This window comes from Scardinius erythrophthalmus (assembly GCF_964197995.2).
Source record: "Scardinius erythrophthalmus genome assembly, chromosome: 20".
Taxonomy (NCBI): Eukaryota; Metazoa; Chordata; class Actinopteri; order Cypriniformes; family Leuciscidae; genus Scardinius; species Scardinius erythrophthalmus.
In genome coordinates this window covers 3,008,010-3,029,999 of record NC_138240.1, presented here as the reverse complement: position 1 = coordinate 3,029,999, position 21,990 = coordinate 3,008,010, and the positions used below count along the sequence as shown (strand labels likewise).

General features: G+C 36.9%; 1 protein-coding gene across 1 annotated transcript in view; it reads left to right on the top strand.

Moving 5' to 3' along the window:
* Positions 1-21,990, top strand: part of bicdl1 (BICD family like cargo adaptor 1) — a gene marked incomplete at its 5' end in the record, with an annotated part of 40,519 nt that overhangs the window by 12,014 nt on the left and 6,515 nt on the right. The window contains 7 exons of the mRNA XM_081349602.1: positions 8,091-8,207; positions 8,332-8,343; positions 14,304-14,450; positions 16,096-16,275; positions 18,096-18,314; positions 18,393-18,536; positions 21,077-21,207. Coding sequence (XP_081205728.1) covers positions 8,091-8,207; positions 8,332-8,343; positions 14,304-14,450; positions 16,096-16,275; positions 18,096-18,314; positions 18,393-18,536; positions 21,077-21,207 — 950 coding nt within the window. The remainder of the gene's footprint in view (positions 1-8,090; positions 8,208-8,331; positions 8,344-14,303; positions 14,451-16,095; positions 16,276-18,095; positions 18,315-18,392; positions 18,537-21,076; positions 21,208-21,990) is intronic.

The window sequence follows — 21,990 nt, the reverse complement described above, 5'->3', positions numbered from 1 at the left end:
CGTAACACAAGAATGAATCTCATTGGTTCTTGCTGAAGCTCAAACATTCTGCGTAACACGAGAATGAATCTCATTGGTTCTTGCTGAAGCTCAAACGTTCTGCGTAACACGAGAGTGAACCTCATTGGTTCCTGCAGATTCTCAAATGTGCTGCGTAACACAAGAATGAATCTCATTGGTTCTTGCTGAAGCTCAAACGTGCTGCGTAACACGAGAATGAACCTCATTGGTTCTTGCTGAAGCTCAAACGTGCTGCGTAACACGAGAATGAACCTCATTGGTTCTTGCTGAAGCTCAAACGTGCTGCGTAACACGAGAATGAACCTCATTGGTTCCTGCAGGAGCTCAAACGCGCGCAACAAGAATAAACCTCATTGGTTCATTGGTTTGTATATCAGAATTATGTAGTTCTGACATATATCAGCCTGGGCTAACTACTAGAACTAACTAGCCATATTTTGACTACATAGTAATATATTCTGGCAAAATATAAAACAAATTTCTTGTACAGTAGTAAGGGGTCAAGGTTTGGCCAGTTACCATCAGTAGTTCCCCTGGTGTTTTCAATTTGTTTAAGTAATTAAACCCAGAAGCTAGTTGGCTGCTGATGGTGATGTTCTCTGAAGCAAGAAAGAGGCTCTGAATATGAGATAACTAGATGGGCTTGACAGATCTGCTAATGGATCTGTTGCTGCAGAGTTCAGACTCAGATGACCTTCCTTCAGTGGGACAAGCAACAGCAAGTGACATAAGGCAGAGTGAATCATGCATGAACTCAGGTGGGATTAGGGTTTAATCCAGATCCTCTTTCCTTTACCAACAGCATTAGGAACAGCCGACGGAAACAGAGCAAGAGAGGACAGCAAGAACGGTATGCTGTTATGTAAATATTCATTTAGGAGAACAGTCTCCTGCTTTCTCCTGAGAAAGAAGAGTTTCACAAGAGAAAACTATGCTCTCAATATGATTTTCCCAATATAGATCTATACTTTTATTATATGCAACAACTGCATTTTTAATTATTTATCTCAAGGAACTTTTAGGAGAAACATCAATAACACTTTAAAATAGGGTTTCATTTGTTAACATTAGTTAACATGAACTAACAATGAAACATACTTCTAAAGCATGTATTAATCTTAATGTTTATTTCAGAATTTACTACTACATTCTTAAATTCAAAAAGTTATATCTGTTAATATTATTTAATGGACCTGAGCTGACATGAACAAGCAATGAACAGTTGTGTTATTAATAACTAACGTTAACAAAGATTGTATTGAAAAGATTGAAAATTGTATTGCTCTTTGTTAGTTAATGCATTAAGTTATGTTAATTGATGGACCTTGTCAAACATCTTAGACACAGTCGACATATAAATAAGATATTTTCTTCTGGAGGCACAGTGGCAACTTAACTAATGAAGTAGAGCTTAACAAGGTAAAGCCTAGCAAATACAGACAGCATTAATGTTTAGCTAATGTACTGAACATATTGTGTTGTGTTGGACAGATGCTTTCTGTTGCACACACACACACACACACACACACACACACACACACACACACACACACACACACACACACACACACACACACACACACACACACACACACACACACACACACACACACACACACACACACACACACACACACACACACACACACACACACACACACACACACACACACACACACGTCTGCCTGCCAGTCCTGGAAGCTGGGGGTTGTCAAAAAAGCCAAAAACCCCGCAGCCTAATCTGATCAGAGAGAAGCATTTTACTAATTACATTACAAAGGTTGAGAGAGAGAGGGGGAAAGAGAGAGAGAGAGAGAGAGAGAGAGAGAGAGAGAGAGAGGGAGAGGGAGAGGGAGAGAGAGAGGGAGAGGGAGAGGGAGGATGAGGGGAGATGGACACCGAACAAAATAGACCCACATTTCATTATCAAGATGGAGTGATTTTATAAATGATCCCATTGATTATGTTCACTGGTTGTCTGCACTGGAAATGAATGGCAAAGTAACATGAGTAACAGGTTGGGGGTTCAGACAGAAGGAGCTCTGAAACAGAAGAAAATCTCTATGGTTAACCCTGCTGAGTCAAGTCAAGAACCCATTAAAACTACAGTAAACTCACTGCCATTATGCTGGGGTGTTGCCAGGGCGTGGTTAGGTTGTTCTGTGTGGTTGCTAGGTGGTTTCTCCCTGTCTAGATTGAAAAGGATAATGAGCAAGAGGGTTGAGAGGACGACACACAGGATGATGCTCAATGCTAATACTTAGTGTAGAGACTCGATCACATCACAATCAGCACTAGTTGTAATGCTCACCTTAGACAAAACTAGTCATTTACCCAAATTCTTTTTTCATATTGCTGTTGCCACTGGTACATAAAAGCAATTTGAACTGACCTTTCCATTGATGTGTGGTTTGTTATGATAGGACAATATTTGGCCAAAATACAACTATTTGAAAATCTGGAATCTGAGGGTGCAAAAAAATCGAAACATTGAGAAAATCTCGATTATGCTGCATTCACTCACAAAAATAAATGTTTTATATATTTACGTTAGGAAATTTACAATATATCTTCATGGATCATGATCTTTACCTAATATCCTAATGATTTTTGGCATAAAAGAAAAATCGATAATTTTGACCCATACAATATATTTTTGGCTATTGCAACAAATATACCTGTGCGACATGTGACTGGTGACGTGATCCAGGGTCTCATTTTACTTGAGTGTCTCCAGTTTATTGCAGAAATGTCACAGGTATCCTCCTCTGACAGTCTGACTAAGGCATGTCTCAGCACCTCCGATCACTATTCCCACATATCGCTATGGCAACCTCAAGTGTCATGTTCAAATCCATGTGTTACCATGGGAACGTGATCCCCCCCCCCCAACCTCAGATTCAACGAATAAGACATTCTAAACGAGTGTAAAAAGGAGTTTCCTTTAGCAATGCTCTTTGTAATGTAAATGAGGCACAAATGAAAGAATAAGAGCCGGATTCGCAGTCATAAAAGAACATGCAACCTCACAGCATGCCATGTGACGCGCCTGCGGCTCAATACACACGAGTGAGTGTGTGAGACACGCGTCTGCCGTGGGTCATGTCGACCTGACAACATCAGACACGATTCACACTGAGATTACACTGCTGAATGGACACACACCAACATGACTAATGGCTCTTTGATTATCATTAGTGAAGGTGATGTAAATGTAATTATATTTCAGTTTTAAACGCTGTTATGAATGATGTTAGATCCTGTGGGAAAGAAAAAAATCACAATTAAGAATCAGCAGAGATTATAAATTAAATCTCCTGCTTCTCAGATTTAAACCCTGGGGAAAAGACTTGTCTCAAGATTTGCCAAGACAGTCTACAATCAAAAAGTCAGAGATTTCATTGTTAATAATTCAAACATTTCTCATCAGCTTCTTCAAGACTGAATGATCTGAGCTGCTCCACATTACTTAATGTAATAATTATGTCTCATTTATAGCTGTTTTTAAGGGAAAAAAATTATAAAAAATAACAGAGAACGTAGTTAAGTCTCCTGAGTGACCACTTTTCTCTCAGTTTAATGCAAGCTTGAAAAAATCTAATCACTAACATATAAACAGGAAGATACATACGACTGTTCTTCCCGTTTAACCACAAACCAGCGGATCTTTATTTTGGTCAAGACTATAAAGCAGACTATAATCTCTTCTCAAAAGACGCCAGTCATTTTTGGATCTCGGATTGTGCCTTTCATCCAGGGTTATTATTAACTAAAACTATTAAAAGCATTTCTGTAAATTGAAATAAAGCTGAAAAAATTTAATCTACACTCCTAAACATAAATTAGAAATGTTGCTTTGGCAACTAACTGAAATAAGTTGAAGCACTAAAATAACTAACTGGAAATAAACTAAAGCTGAAATAAAAAAAATAATCCTAAATAATAATATTAAAAAATAATAATAATAAAAATGACAAGGATGTTACAAAATGACTAAAAATTAAACTAAAATGAAAACTGAAAATATAAAAGTATAAGCTCATTCAAAATATTAATAAATAATACTAAAATAACCTTACTTGAACTCCCTCAAATTCCCTCCCTGCTTCTCTTTCGTTTCACGAATCAGCCGAGCAATAAAGTATTCTTGATGACGTTTTTTGGCTTAAACCTTAAACAATATCAAACTTACAAGAAGTTCAGCAATCTGATATGAGTCAAAGGACTCTACAAGTGAAAACCTGCTTCTTAAAACAGTTCTTTATCTGTCTCGAGTCTTTATCTGTGCCAACAGAAAGTTGAGTCCGAGGTCAAGCTGGGTGACGCTCTCTGAAACAGTTTCCTCAAAATTGCTGAGTATTATGTTTTTTGAGAGAAAAACTCTTTTATCAGGAGATTCCTCCTGTAAGGAGAAAAAAACAACAAAAAAAACAGTGAATAAATAAAGTAAAGATTCTACAACTTTGACATATGATGCACACGAAACATATGATGCAAAAAAAGTGCAAAAATGTTACTTTTAGTGGTACTTGTCACTTAAAGGTACAGTAAGCGATTTCTGAGAGATGCAGTTGAAAGTGGATCGGATCGGAAACCACCACACATTACAAAAGAGAAAGGCTGTGTGTCCACCAAAGCGTTTTATCATGCGGCTGGCGTATTTTTTCCAATTGTTTTCAATGGGAGCGCCGTGTTTTTAAAACGCCATGAGCATCACGAGGCGCTAAGCATTTTTTTACGCTGAAGCGCTCGCCATTTTTTCCAGGTCGCCGAGAGTTGAAGAATGTTCAACTTTGGGTAAAACGCAGCGCTCATCACTGTCACTTTTTACCCAACCGTCCAATCACAGTGGAGGAGGATTCTGCTTGTACAACGTCAACAGATGACAAGAACTAGCATAATAACGGAACAAAATAATTTAAAACAAGAGCCAGAGAAAATATGTTACATTGTATCGACATTTTAATATAGAATCAACACAGAAACAAAATATGTGTGAGATGAGCAAAGCGTCTCAACTAAAAAAAATGCAGCGCTGCCAAAACGCTCTCAAGCGCTCATAGCTAGGCGTTTTCAGCTGCCTAAATACGCTTTGATGGACACACGGCCAAAAGGTCAGAGGAATATCACTGGAAAAGAAGGGTTCTGAAATGCCCTATACTGCAGGAGCGCGCACTCTTCAACTGCACGCGCAAATGCGCCGGCGTGCGCTGTATCACTTCACTAAAGCGCAAAAGAAATACGAGCATGCAACGTCGTAAATTAGTAAGTTAAGTTAAGTTCTTCTAAGTATTGTGTAATACCATGGTAGCCTAATTGTTGTTGTTTCCATAACAAAATGCCACTTAGTGGTTATTTTGTATATTTTTATATGACTGTGGTGGCTCCAAGACTGTATTAACAAAAACTAGTTTGGGACTGCTATTTAATAGCTTAACCTCGCAGTGCCTACTGTTTATCAATATTTGTCATATTCTTACAATTTTTTTTGTATGTTAAGTAAAGGGGGACAGAACTTGTGTGTCAACAATTTTTGTGTAAACAAATGTATTATAATAGGCCTAAATAATTCCTAAAAAGGTGAGTTGCGGCTTGATGACCATGGGGAAAAGTGTATGTCCCATGGCCAAACTATTCAAAACATCATTCAATGTTGTGATAATCATAATTAATAATCACAATTACAATATCAAGGGAATTATCGACAATTATGATTTTTGTCATAATCGTGCAGTCCTACTTTATTCAAATAAAATGTGAATGTATTTGACATTAATTGTTGTTAATGTTTACTTGTTTGTTTATATCCATAATTAATTGATACCTGATTCCCTTACAAGAATTTTTGGTTAAAAAGTCACTGAATCGTTTCGGATCGTATCGTTCTAAATGAACCAATATCGTCCTTGAATCGTATCGACAACCACGAATCGCGATATGAATCGAGTCGTTGTTAAAACAAATCGTTACACTCCTACTGATCAGGCAAGAGCTTCATTATTTTGCTTCGTTTCAGCAATGATAAAGAGACATCCACTCTTGTTCATGTGTTTTGGGGGCAGAGCAATGAGTTTGTTTGGGTTGATTTCACATATTAACAGTAGCCAATGAAGTAATTTGGATTGATGATTGATTTCCATTTTGAATATAGTCTTGGTTAAAGAATTATAAGCCATGACGCAAGCCAATCAGCTACGAGGTGAATCGCAGCTCTACAAACTGTAAAGTGGGCGGAGCTAAAGAGATCTTTTGGCGTTTTTGGTGTTGCTTTTCTCGACTCTCTGATTGGTGGAATTTTCTGTACAGCATCATGGGTAATGTAGTTTTTCAACAGGAATTCCACTGTTAAACAATTTTTAAAAATAAGATGAATAAAATGCGGCAAAATGTTCAAAATGTTCTAAGCAAATACCATAGATTAACAACCTCAGTTTATAAAGGGTTTTTTTTTTTTTACTTCACTGCACTGTATAAATAAAGAGTGGCAATGTGACTACGTGCATTCCTGTGTATATATGATTATGATATGATAGTAATTTCAATTGAACTTCTTTTAATGTTTGTTTTGACTGTCACAATGGCGAAAGACATCCATCTAGAGCATGTTTACAGAGAAAAACGTTGGAAAAGCAGTGCAGTGGAATGCAAAAACGCATTCTGTGTGAACGGCCCTGGAGTTAAATCACAGTGTACAGCAGGTTACTGGATCCTGCGTATAATCTGATAGAATTCCAGATAAAAACATATTCAGTGCGAGATATTGCAGCAGCAAAGTTCATACGGTCGTGAGTGTCATAGTCGTGTTTGCGCGTAGCCGGGACTCGTGGCGTGGGTTGCCGTGGTGACAGTCACAGATGAAGTGAGTCAGTTTAGCGACTGCAGTCTTGCTGATGGTAATGAGTGTTTCACAGCTGCAGTGGCCTGATCGCAGACGTCCAATCCACACACAGATCTCTGCTGGAATCTGCTACAGATGCTAAAAAATGCCAAGTGTGATCAATGAGTGTGTGTGTGGGTGTGAGTCTGTGGGCGTGTGTGTGTGTGTGTGTGTGTGTAGGTGGGGTTTCTCTGTAATATGACTCATGCTCATAGATATTAGGGCAGCAACAGGCTTCGTTTTTGTTTTAATACATTTCTGGATGAAATAATATAACGTTAGCAGGCTTACTGTTAAGAATGCGTCTGCTAACATTATGAAGATAGTCGGAAGGTTAAAAATCAGCTCTTAATTCCTGTAACAGGCTCAGCTGGTCATCAAGCAATATCTATTTAACATGCTACTAATTTCTTCAAACAAACCTCTGAATAACCTGGCAAACTTTAGCTAATCCAGTGGCTCAGAAACACTCACAGTATCAGCTGGATATCTTGGAAACCTGGTTTTATAAAACAACAACAACAGCAGCAACAAAATAATAATAAAATAAAAAGAAACAAATTGTTAAATACAGTGGCTCAAAGTCAGTCATAGTATCAGTGCCTTGTAAGGTTTGTACAAATATATAAAGTAATAAGTAAGTAAGTAAAAATAATAATAAATAAAGTAGTTTAAATTAATTGCTAAAATTAGTACCAGAAATTGTCATATTATGCAGCCGGGTACTTTGTAAACCAGATTTTGATAAAATATCAAAATATAAATGAAATAAACAAATTGTTAAATCCAGTGGCTCACAGTGGTTTAAGTACCTTGTAAACCTATAATAAATAAAAGAATAATAATAATAATAAAATGTAAAGTATATAAAATTAAATATAAAAAAGTTTAAATCCAGTGACACAAAAACGATCATAATCATTATAATTTAAAAAGACCCTGGAAATAAAGAGTCAAGTGCATTGCATTGTGGGATACAGTATCTTACACACTGGCTGCAAAGTTTAATACAAAGTGCTATTCCAAATTCATCCAGTGGTTGTGCACTGCTCATTTTGGCAAATGTCCTGGTAATCCGTTCATACAGGCAATTTCTATACTATTCATACATGCTGCACATACAGTACAAGTAGCCTATATAGACCAGACGTCTATGGGAAGCTTACAGAAGTTTCTGTGTTTGTGTCCACAGGCCGCCGAGGTGGAGAAACAGTTGTCTACTCAGGTTCATTTTTTACGGGATGATTTCAAAGAGAAAAGCATCTCCACCAACCAGCACATGATGCGGCTCGAGACCCTACAGGCCGAGGTGAGGCATTGTGGGATCTGGATCTTATTTATTTACAGACAGTCATGACACCATGATATATTTCAAAATCTGCTTTCCTCTGTTTTCCTTCCTCAAATGGTTATTTGTATCATGCACTAAACAGCAAGGGCTTGAAGTAAGTGCTCATGAACCGCTTCCTCTTTTCTGCATGCTCATTCTGGATGTGTGTGTTCTGTGATGTGATCTCATTGTACGATGCAAAACGCTGCTGGATCATATCCTGATTGCTCCGTTATGTCAGTCTTCTCGCTAACTCATCATTGAAAGACGGACATGTAATTGGCTCCTGGAGTCTGTGATGTGACAGCGCAGGACAAACAATGCCAGCTTGAGTTTCACGGGCCGTCATCAATGGACGCTGGTCTATTCAGAACAACTATCTCAAATCAAGCTTTGTTCAATTCTGAACTGAGGAAACTGTATTAAGCGGAAAAATGTGGATCTGTAGATTAGCTCTGTTTCAAAACCTATAGCGATCTCCCTAACAATTTGTGTCCTTCATAGGGAAGGAGATCCCAGAATGCATTGTGACAAGCTCAGTGAAAACATTCATCTAGTGGTGTGTTTCCCTAAAGCATCATTAGCCAACTACAGTCACAAGTGTAACACTTTAGCATAACGGTCCATCGTTAATATTAATATGTTACTATGCAGGACGTAATGCAGGACTAATGAGTAGTACTATATTAACACTTCAGCTACTACTAATAACTAATATTAACTAATATGGAAACAAGCTTAACTAATCAGTAAGTAATATTCAATTTTGGACTGAGGTAGTTCCTTATTATGTAATCAATAATTACTGAATGAGATTGGCATCATTAAGAACTAACGATGAATTAGTCATCAAATGCCATGTTCGTAATTTATAGCAAAAATCTGGCATTAATTTGAGTGTAAAATTAGTATAAATTTGATCATTTAAGCGGTTGAACGACAAATTTGCGCACAATACGGTTTCAGAAAAAAGTTGTGACTATTACTAGTTGATTTCTTTAACGATGCATCGTACTATGGTAGTTAAGCAGCGAGTTACGGACATTTATTAATCGTAAAATGACGCATACATATTTTTGAGTGCATGTGGACGATAGACAGGAAGGAAGCTCACGGTTTTGGAACAGAACGAATGTGTCTAGAGCAAGAAACCTTCTACTATCCTTATCAATGTCTAGGAGAAAAAATTAAATGCTGAAAGAGGGGAGAAAAACACTCTTCATACATACCGGTACATCCACATCTAATGCATGTCTGGTTTTGTATGCATGTGTAAACCATGTTGTCTCTTTAAATATTTTGAACTATATTTTGATCTGATATAATGGATAAAAAAATTGGTATAGGAAACAATTTTCACTTAGAAATTGCAAATAAATTTCACAAATAATTAAAAAGAAACGACAAGCATCACATTGAATTAAATGTGAAATTTTGAAGTAAAAAAAAAAAAAAAAAAAGTGTAAAAAAGAAATTCACTGTCCCAAACTTTTGGACCCCACTGTATATCAAAGTAGCATAATAATAGCATCTGATTCATCACTGATTTATGGTTCCTCCACAGTTTATTCAGAATATAGAGATCTACACAGTACTGAGATGAAGTGTGTCAGGGTTTACTTGCGGAGGGTAATTAGTCCATGATTAGTGGTCGATACAGGGATGTGCTGTCCGTCAGACCAGAGCGGATTTACAGGATCAGTTTATCTCTCTCTCTCTCTCTCTCTCTCTCTCTCTCTCTCTCTCTCTCTCTCTCTCTCTCTCTCTCTCTCTCTGATCACTACAGAGATAACATACTGTATAAAGAAGCAGAGATGAATTAGTGAATGAGAACAAGGCCACTTTATTAGGTCACCTGTTCAACTGCTCGTTAACACAAATATCTAATCAGCCAATCACATGGCAGCAACTCAATGTAGATGTAGACATGATCAAGACGATCTGCTGAAGTTCAAACTGAGCATCAGGTGATTTAAGTGACTTTAAATGTGTCGTGGTTGTTGGAGTCATACGAGTTTTCAGGAACTGCTGATCTACTGGGATTTTCACACACAACCATCACTAGGGTTTACAGGGAATGGTCAGAAAAAGAAGAAATATCCAGTGAGCTTCAGTTATGAGGGAGAAAATGTCTTGTTGATGCCAGAGGTCAGAGGAGAATCAGACTGGTTCAGCTGATAGAAAGCAGACAGCAGTAACTCAGATAAACACTCGATACAAATGAGGTCTGCAGAAGAGCTTCTCTGACCACACAACACACCAATCCTTGAAGCAGAAGAGCTCCTCTGAACACACAACACACCAAACCTTGAAGCAGAAGAGCTCCTCTGAACACACAACACACCAAACCTTGAAGCAGAAGAGCTCCTCTGAACACACAACACACCAAACCTTGAAGCAGAAGAGCTTCTCTGAACACACAACACACCAATCCTTGAAGCAGAAGAGCTCCTCTGAACACACAACACACCAAACCTTGAAGCAGAAGAGCATCTCTGAACACACAACACACCAAACCTTGAAGCAGAAGAGCTTCTCTGAACACACAACACACCAAACCTTGAAGCAGAAGAGCATCTCTGAACACACAACACACCAAACCTTGAAGCAGAAGAGCTTCTCTGAACACACAACACACCAAACCTTGAAGCAGAAGAGCATCTCTGAACACACAACACACCAAACCTTGAAGCAGAAGAGCATCTCTGAACACACAACACACCAAACCTTGAAGCAGAAGAGCTCCTCTGAACACACAACACACCAAACCTTGAAGCAGAAGAGCTTCTCTGAACACACAACACACCAAACCTTGAAGCAGAAGAGCATCTCTGAACACACAACACACCAAACCTTGAAGCAGAAGAGCATCTCTGAACACACAACACATCAAACCTTGAAGCAGAAGAGCATCTCTGAACACACAACACATCAAACCTTGAAGCAGAAGAGCTTCTCTGAACACTCAACACACCAAACCTTGAAGCAGAAGAGCTTCTCTGACCACACAACACACCAAACCTTGAAGCAGAAGAGCATCTCTGAACACACAACACATCAAACCTTGAAGCAGAAGAGCTTCTCTGAACACACAACACACCAATCCTTGAAGCAGAAGAGCTCCTCTGAACACACAACACACCAAACCTTGAAGCAGAAGAGCATCTCTGAACACACAACACATCAAACCTTGAAGCAGAAGAGCATCTCTGAACACACAACACATCAAACCTTGAAGCAGAAGAGCTTCTCTGACCACACAACACACCAAACCTTGAAGCAGAAGAGCATCTCTGAACACACAACACATCAAACCTTGAAGCAGAAGAGCATCTCTGAACACACAACACATCAAACCTTGAAGCAGAAGAGCTTCTCTGAACACACAACACACCAAACCTTGAAGCAGAAGAGCATCTCTGAACACACAACACATCAAACCTTGAAGCAGAAGAGCATCTCTGAACACACAACACACCAAACCTTGAAGCAGAAGAGCCTCTCTGAACACACAACACATCAAACCTTGAAGCAGAAGAGCATCTCTGAACACACAACACATCAAACCTTGAAGCAGAAGAGCATCTCTGAACACACAACACATCAAACCTTGAAGCAGAAGAGCATCTCTGAACACACAACACATCAAACCTTGAAGCAGAAGAGCATCTCTGAACACACAACACATCAAACCTTGAAGCAGAAGAGCATCTCTGAACACACAACACATCAAACCTTGAAGCAGAAGAGCTTCTCTGAACACACAACACACCAAACCTTGAAGCAGAAGAGCATCTCTGAACACACAACACATCAAACCTTGAAGCAGAAGAGCATCTCTGAACACACAACACATCAAACCTTGAAGCAGAAGAGCTTCTCTGAACACACAACACACCAAACCTTGAAGCAGAAGAGCTTCTCTGAACACACAACACACCAAACCTTGAAGCAGAAGAGCTTCTCTGAACACACAACACACCAAACCTTGAAGCAGAAGAGCATCTCTGAACACACAACACACCAAACCTTGAAGCATAAGAGCTCCAGCAGAAGAAACACACCAGTGACACTCCTGTCAGCTGAGAACACAAATCTGAGGCTACAATTCACACAAAACTAAGAGACTCACTGAAACTGGACAATAGAAGATTGGGAAACATTTTTTTGCCCGGTCTGATGAGTCTGGATTTCTGCTGCAACATTTAGATGGTCGGGTCAGAATTTGGTGTAAACAACATGAAAGCATGGATCATCCTGTCAGTTCACTAAAGCGATACTCAAGGCTCTTTAGTAGCAATTCTCCCTTGTGAAGTGTGTGTACTCGAGCGAGGAAAACTTCTGTTCTATTTTAAGAGCAAATGCTGCAATGTCTGGGTGTTCCCGAAAATGCCGCCAGTGCCAGACAGTGAGAAATGGGCGTCTGTTCCAATCCATGACGCTTCTGGGCCGACCAGGACATAAATACACCAGTGTCACTGTCTAGTTCGGCTGATTTCAAATGAAAGTTTGAAGATAAGCAGAAGTACGCATTAAATGTCCAGGTGTGGCGTACGGTTAATCACACAGAATCCCTCAGTGCTGCTGCTGAACTAGGTTAGCAGATCTAGGTCATAACATGAGGGAGAGACACCAGAACTTCTGCTCATGTTCGTTTCATGCGCTGCACACACACATCACCACTCTTTTTTGAGGTACTTTTCATGGGACCTACCTTGTCTAGGTCACATTTCCCCATAAAACAAGCAAACAAGACATTATATGTAGCCTAAAATAAATTAAACCTATTTTAGGACCAGTCAGATTAAGTCTGTAGTATTGTGCCATTATTTTCAAGACAATTAAACACATTCTCCTCTTCAAATTCTCTTACTGGATTTGTTATTTCTCAATGATGATTCTCATTAGATTCACATCAGGGTTATAATTGTTGGCTGAAACTATTTAATCATTTCTGTTCATTTAAATAAAGCTGAAATAAAATAAAATATAAATATTAGTTGAAAAACTAAAAATTTTGAAATATTGCTTGGCAATAAGCTGAAATAAGTTTAAGTTGAAGCACTAAAATGATTTAGTGGAAATACATTAAAACGAAAACTAAAACTAAAATAGAAAAATTAAATCTATATAACAATACTAAATAATAATAATATTAATAATAAAATGACAAAAGCACATTACTTAAAATATAAAATCTAATTCAAAATAATAATACAATTATAATCAAACTAAAATAAAAACTAAAATACTGATTCTGAATTATGTAATGCTTAAAAATGCTTTTCTTACTTAGTATTTTTTTTCTTGTTTCCAGTCCAAATATCTAAAAATTCTTAAATAAAGATGCATAAGTAAAATGACAAGATATTATGTCTTGTTTTCTGAAAGAATTAAGAGTTTTTTGCCTAAAACAAACAATTGATTTTACGCTATTGGCAGATAATTTTGCTTGATTTAAGCAGAACTCACTTAATTTAGATTTTTATTTATTTATTTTTTAAAGACAATATCTTGTCATTTTACTTGTCTAGTAATTGCATCTTGATTTAAGCATTGTTATATATTTGGACTGGAGACAAGACAAAAATACTAAGTAAGAAAAGCATTTTTTGCAGTGATACTATTTGGGGTTTTTTGTGTGTTTTTTCCCATTTCAATTTCAATTAATTAATGTGTTACTTGTTGTGTGAATTGTGTGAAAATTGTTTCTGCACCAGTGTAGGAGAAACCAGTGAGACACTAATGATACTTGGAAAACAACAGCATTTTCACGGGGCTGTTTTGAGCAGAAATATTCCCGTTATCAAGCGCACATTCCTGACTGTGGAGGTGTTCGTGACTCCCTACTGATGAAGCCTGGCAACACGGCATTCCAACAACACGAGAGTTGAACCTAATCCAATAAACCACACTCGAGTTTTTCATGAAAACCTGATAAAGGCTCAGATATATTGTGATCTCCACTCTTTAAGACAAGCATTATGTTTAAAGTTTGCAGATGTTTTGGTCTGAATAGCTCAGAATCATGATGGTGATGATGATGATGGTGTGTTTGGCGCTCTCGTTGGGCAGATACAGATGTTGTCGGAGCGTAAGCAGGAACTGGAGCGACGTGTGAACGCCATGCTGGAGGAGAACGAGCAGATGCAGAACACGGTGGACGAGCTGAGAGAGCGAACGCAGGTGCTGGAGAAACAGTGTCAGGAGAAGGACTTACAGGTGAGCGGCTGTTACACACAAACATCTTATTCATCAGGGGTTTTCATTAAACAACTCGAGAGGCAAAACTGGATATGAGTGGACTGGCAAACTAATAACCATACATGTCATGAATCCCATAAATAAAAAATGTTTCAAACATGAAAAGAATAGGGGTAAATATATATATATAATTAATATCAATATAAATAAATAAAAAATAAAGAAATATTATAAAAGTAAAACATAATTTTATAATGTAAATATATATATTATTTTCTCTGAAAAAACCTAAATATAAAAATATATTTAGCTTCTTCAAATGTACCTTGCATTGTTTATATATTTTTACTGCGAAACCATTTGGGAGGGGTTGAAGATGCATTACAAAAAATAGAAAATATTTTGAAATATTTACAGGTATCTTATATATTTTTGAGCCATTTTTATATCAATCTGTTAATCTAAATATATTTATATTGTCGAGAAAAATGTGTGTGTGTGTATATATGCATATATATATATACACACACACATATATAAGGATTTACACACAATATTTAGAAATGTATTTTCTTGCCCCTTAAAGTAAATTTTGGAAAATATTTAGATATTTGAAGGTTTAAGTGAATTATATATTTTAAATGTAAAAAATATATTTCATGAAGCCACACTGTTTACAACATATATTTGAAATTGAACATGCTTAGAATTTCTGGCCATAAAAAAAATGAAAAGATTGCAGTGCGTCTTATTTAATTATTAATAATCGTTCAATAATGCAAAAATTCTTAATGGTCCTAAAAAAGCGTTTATTTTTCTTGCAGCAAAATGTTATCTTTTAATTTTCTCTTTAAATCGTACAGTTAATTTGGACTGGCACTGAATACATCTTGACAGGTTTTGTCCATTCATGCATTATATTAAGATGAGCAGTTTGTTCTGATTGATCTACACCTGAAAGGAAATCATTGAAAACTCAGCAGACAAAAGCTGCGGACCAAACTGAGATATTTCGAAAATTAGTCATTCTTTTTCTCGTTCCATTTAATTCAGTGCTATTATAGATTTAGCAGTTCATTGTTTTGCATGCGTTTGATAGTTACTGTATGATTTGCTGGACGGCCGACAGTTCTCAGCTTTTGAAAAAGACGTACTATTAAACGTATTAAAAATGTACTTGAGTAAGTTTTTAGTACAACACAAATATACTATAATGCATTTTTAATACATTTCACAGTACGTCTTTTTCACCTGGGTTTTCATCAGCTCTTACGGCCCGTTTTAGATTTACTTCTTAAAAAGTCATTAATCGCTTCAATAAAAAGGTTTACCTCTAAATAAATGAATAGTGCTTTTTTAAAAATGGGCTTATAATGTTCAATAACATGAGACTCAAGTCAATATCATTGGTCAAAAATAGAGCATAACATCGAGAGATGAATCACTACATTAAAAACACTGATTTATTTCTATTATCAGACACTTCCGGTCGTGGAATGAATGAATCATAGGTGACAAATACGAGTATTTACACAATGACAGATGATGATGTATAAAGAAAGCTCGTTCAGAGTTAACTAAACTAAACACCCCTCGGCCACCAACCTGTTTTCAGCACTCGGCCGGTAAACTCCCTCAGGTGTGTGTGTGTGTGTTGGTACAGCTGCGGCAGAGCCAGCTGGAGCTGCAGGAGGTGCGCGTGTCCCACAGGAATCTGAGCGCTCGTGTGGAGGAGCTGACGGAGGAACACAGTCTCCAGGGCTTCAGTCCAAACCCACACAGTCTTCTGTGTGAGATCGAGCAGAGCATGGAGCAGGAGGAGCTGGAGCAGGAGAGAGAGCAGGTACATCACGACACACACAGCGGACAGCCACGCTTTACTTATGTGCAACAGGTGAAAAAGACGTACTGTAAAATGTATTAGAGATGCATTATAGTATATTTGTATTGAACTAAAAACACACTCAAGTACATTTTTAATACATTTAATAGTACGTCTTTCTCACCTGGGTGTAGTTATACTCACAGTGCATTAGAGATTGTAATCTGATTGGCTTGCTGCTTCGCAATATTTTGGGTAATTCTACAAAACAAGTGCCATTATTTGTGCCCTTCGACCATATATATATCCATATATATCCTCGGCAAACAAATGGCCCAAGCCAAAAAAACAACAACAAAAAAGAAATGAGATATTTAGCTTTTAATGGTGCACATTGTGGTGCACATTACACATTATATATACTATTTTAACCACAAATCACTGGTCGGTAAATTAGGAAATTACAGGAAATTGCATAATGTACATTAAAGTTTGTGGTCAGTAATAATAATATAAAAAAAAAAAGTAAGTAAAGATGCTTTAATTTTTTTCAGAAGTGACAGTAAAGATATTTATAATATTAAAAAAAGTTTTCTATTTCAAAAAAATGCTGTTCTTTTTGAACTTTCTATTCATCAAAGAATCCTGGAAAAAATGGATGTTTCCACAAAAATATTAAGCAGTTTTCAACACTGATAATATTGAGAAATAAATCAGCAGTAAATCATCATATTAGAATAATTTCTGAAAAATGACTTCTTTCAAAAGCATAAAAAATCCTGTATGTTTAAAAATACTTTAACAATGAAAAACCAATTCCAAATACTGTAAGTTTTAATATTTTCTTAAAATGACAAACAAATACATAAATACCTTGCAGAATGAACAGGATTGGTCTCCTTTCACTGAAGACACATGGATTCAACACTCCTGGAAAACCAGGAAATATCAGGGAATTTTAAATTACCAGTCCAGGAGAAGTCATCGAATTGATAACATTTTAAAAATTCATGGAATACATTTAGTCTATAGCGAATATACATTTTTCTAGACATGCTCAGCTCTTAAATATTTCACAAACTAAAATTGCTTTTTGCATGAACAAATTTCTATAAAATGATCTTTAAAGGGGTGGTATAATGCCCTTTTCACAAGATGTAAAATAAATCTCTGATGTCTCCAGAGTGTGTGTGTGAAGTTTTAGCTCAAAATACCCCACAGATATTTTTATATAGCATGTTAAAGTTGTCACTTTTTGAGGGTGAGCAAAAACACACCGTTTTTGTGTCTGTCCCTTTAAATGCAAATGAGCTGCTGCTCCCGGCACAGGGGGCGGAGCTACAAGAGCTTGTGTCCTTTTACCTCACACAGACACGCACTGAAAATTTCAATGTTTATGTTCAAACTAGAGTCAGACAATAATAGAGAGACTCAAAAAGAAGTGACAACATGTAGAAGCAACAGGACATTTCTGAATGGTTAGTTGATGAATTTATGTTGCTGATGTGTAGTTATCTTCTAGTCATTGATTAGCATATTCTGTCATGATAATCTATAAATCGTGTTCCGGGGGCAGGGTTTATGTAAATTCTAGGGTTGGTGATGTCACTAACCCGGGAGGAATGTTGTGTAGTCTCTACCAGCCTTGTTGTAGTCCTTAAAAAACTTTTTGTTTTAAAGCAAATATCTCCCTTTGCTTTGAACTTTGAGCGTTGTAACTTTGCAGATGTTGTTTATGCTCAAACAGCAACATTACACACTAACTAAAGTTAGAAAAGTCAAATCATAATCAACCACCCCTTTAAAAAGTGCAATCACAAACGCTCTTTCCATCCCTTTAGCTCCGGCTGCAGCTGTGGGAGGCTTACTGTCAGGTGCGGTCCATATGCTCACAGCTGAGAGGAAGTGACATCACAGACTCCGCCTTATCCACAGACTCCTCCATGGATGAGTCTTCGGAGACGTTGTCGGCAAAAGACGTCCCCGTGGGTGGTTTGCCCGCTAATCTTCTGGAGCTTCGCAGACTCACACAAAACCTGCTGGACGGCAATGAATCTACGGTAACAATCATCACATCCAAATCTGAACATTTTATGCAGTCAAATTCACATTATTCAACGTGATTTGCATGTGTTTAGGGTTCACGGCGCAGTGATGAGGAGGTTCTAGAAGAGCAGGTTCGTAAATTGAGCGAGGAGCTGCGAGAACTCAGAGAACTTTTCGAACAGGAGCAGGAAAAAACACACAACAGCCAGGAGGAGGCGCTACAGCTCCATAATCAGGTACACACACACACACACACACACACACACACACTTACACTCCACTTTTAGACATACACTCTCTAAGAACTTCCCCTCGGAGGAATCCCTGCTGCCATTTTGAATTTTGTTCAACTTCGTCAAATGGACGAGGGAAGTTTATTTGTACAGACCCTCGCCTCAATCCCTCGATTCTGACCAATATGTACACTTTAGGCAGATCCATAGACCACAATGCAACACGATTGTGATGTCACAACAGCAGTGCTCACACTTAATTTACCCACAAGTGATCAAGTGCTTTCCATTTACACCCCTTGCAACGGTTCTGCCAGTACAGTAGTGATATTTCACTATGAAATACTATAATGTTTAAATGAAATATATATTAATCTTTATTAAATCTAAAGAAGTTATTCAGTCAAGAGCATATTTTCTTTTCTTTTTTTGTTTGTTCTTTTATTAATGACAAGACAGCAGCCTGTATATTAAGCTACTGTCACTTTTAAGACCAAATGCACGGATTTGACCGAAATTTTTTACATTTCTTTCTTTCTTTTTTTTATCGGAATGGTACGAAACTTGGTAAAGGTTTTGACATTTTCTGTGTGAACACAGAAAAAAAATCATGGACATGATTCAAACAGGTTAAATGGTCCTGAAAAAAATAGTCACACTTGTGCTCTTCACGGTCAAAAATGACCGCATAGGAAATGAATGAGAGACGAATTTCACCTAGTGAAAACTTTTGGTACTGCGGCCAAATCAAATCTTACTGAAAGCAAATTTTTTTAGATATCAGGCTCAAATTTTGAACAAAACTTGTTTAGATTTATGGCTTTGATTTTCTCACAGTTTTAGAGTAAAACATTTTTTTGAAAATATGTATTATTTCATTTAAAAATTTAAAATAGCATTTTTACACATTTTTCATAACAATAAATAAAAAATTCTGTAACTTTTTTTACATTCAATTTTTAAAACTTTTTTCAACTTCAGCAATAATCTGTCAAGTGTCATCTTTGAAAAGAGATCAAACTTAAAGGCACAATATGTAACTTTTTTGCTTTAAAAATAGCAAAAATCACTATATCTATGTTATATATTTTTTTTATCCCGACTGTTTCCAACAACTTTCAAACCAGGAGAAATTTGTAATTTAATTCGAGAAACATCCCGTTTCTTTATTTCCGTTTTGTTGCCGTCAATGACGTCATATCCGCGTGGTCCCTGGTTTCCGCTCGTGCTGCCATAGCAACCAGAGCCCTCTGATAGTAACCAAAGTGACTGACGCGGACAACTTTGTAGTTCGCAATGTCTATTTGGACGCTGTTGTTGTTTCGTTCAAACATTATGGACCATGGCTAGCAGACTTTGGATAAAAAAGTGAAAAACGAGAATCAAAAAACTAAAACGAGAATCAATATCAGCGAGGTGTTTTCGAGATGCCTAGAGCTCCCATAGACAGTATATAAACGAGAGCTCCACGTCCGAGACTTCGACCGCTCCTACATGTACTTTATTAAACAGGTGAGCACATTTACATAAAATTAATCAATGTTATATAGTTCAACAATGAGAAAATGTCATAATATGATCTGTATGTTATTCTAATGTTGAACTAGCTTACTGCTAGTCTCATACAGACAAACTAACACATAAAGTTAAACATACTCAAATGTAGTTTAGTGTGATGGTGTAATGTTAGACCAGGTGAAACAGCGCTGCGTTACCTCACAAGTTTAATTTATCTAATAAACTGACCTGTGAGTAGTAATTCTGTGTGTAGTTTGGTAGAATGAAATGTCCATATTCCTTTTATATCCGCGGGAGCTCGCGTCGCGTGTGGAGCTGATAGCTGTCTCTTAGCAATCCCGAACTGCTTCATATCACAGCCATGATAAAAGCATCAATGTATTCAGTCATCCATAAACATTATTAGATCATTATTTTAGCTGAAGCCCCCCTAAAAAGGGCCTAGTGACGCCCCTGGTTGACGACAAGATCCATAATTCTTAGCAAATGTTGCGTCATCAACGCCTTTGTTATTGTAAATAGGTTAGCGACCCCTAGTGGCGAAAAATGCCATACTGTCCGTTTAAGTCTGTGCTCTAAGCATTCAAGATTTACGACAGTTTAAGTTGGAAATTTTATGCTCAAAAAGTGAATAAATGGATTATAAACACAGTGAAAATATAATTTAGTACCATAAAATCCCCTAAAAATACAAAATATTAAATAAAAAACATTATTGAACTAAAATATAGTACATTCATTTCATTGAAATAAAAGAAAATTCTGTCATTTTTGGCCTACACGCAAAGGGTTAAGACTTTTTTATTTTAACTCAGTTAAGACTGTGCTTATGAGGAGGATACTTGCCAAAACAGACATTTCCACATAACTTTGTGTGCATTCGTCCATTTAAGTGCAATAAGAATCAGCGGTGTGCTGTCGGACATTCGGACATTATTTGGTGTGGGGCCAGGCCTGACTTAAACGCAGCCATATATAAATACCTGAGCTCATCAATTCTTCTGGTTCTTCTTTGGATCCTGTAGGTGGCGCTGCTCTCGGTGGAAGTTTCTTCTTCAAGAGAAGAGAACGATAGGTTGAGAGCGATGGCAGAAGTCCACGAACCCAACGAGCAGTTGCAGAGCGCTATACGAGACAGAGATGAAGCCATTGCCAAGTAAATACGACTGACACACATGTACATGTTCAGAGACTTCATGCAAATCAGTGGTTTTTGCTAAATATTAAACTTCAGCCCGTAAGGAAGGACACTTTAGCATACTTTTAGAAAGAGTAGGCTACTTGTTACAAAGATTATACTTTAAAGAGTATACATAAGTGTGAATTGAATGTTTTTGACACTTAATTGCAATTAAATGAATATGAATTATAGTATATATTTTTTATATTAAATGGAATTAGCTGCTTTTTTTGAACCACTTAAGTAAGAGTTAAAGTGTACCACCGAATGTATTTATGTTAAACTAAAATGTATTTTAATGGCATTTCTATTGAATCTTGTATGTCATGCATTTAAATACAGTAGTCAACATTTGAAGTGGATCAAAACCTTTCATCAAAGTTATACATTAATTTTGAACAGTATACATTCTTATCTTAGGACAACTTTGATGAACTTTTATGATCCACTTCAATTGTTGACCACTGTATATTTGTAAATACACATTCGCAATGATGAAGTTGCAGTTAAGTCCATTTACAATATATTATACGTTTTAATTGTTAGAATAAAGTGCTTTAGTATGTTCGTCAACACATCAAAATGATTGTACTTTAAAACACAAGTTTTAATTTGACATTGTTCCAAATTGCACTTTTTAAAAGTGTACTTAAGTGTGTTAAGAATCATAGTCATTAAAAGTGCTCTAAGCAAACATAAGTGGCCTTTTATTTCATTAATATTGTATAATCTGCAAGCTTTTTTTAAACATGTACTTTT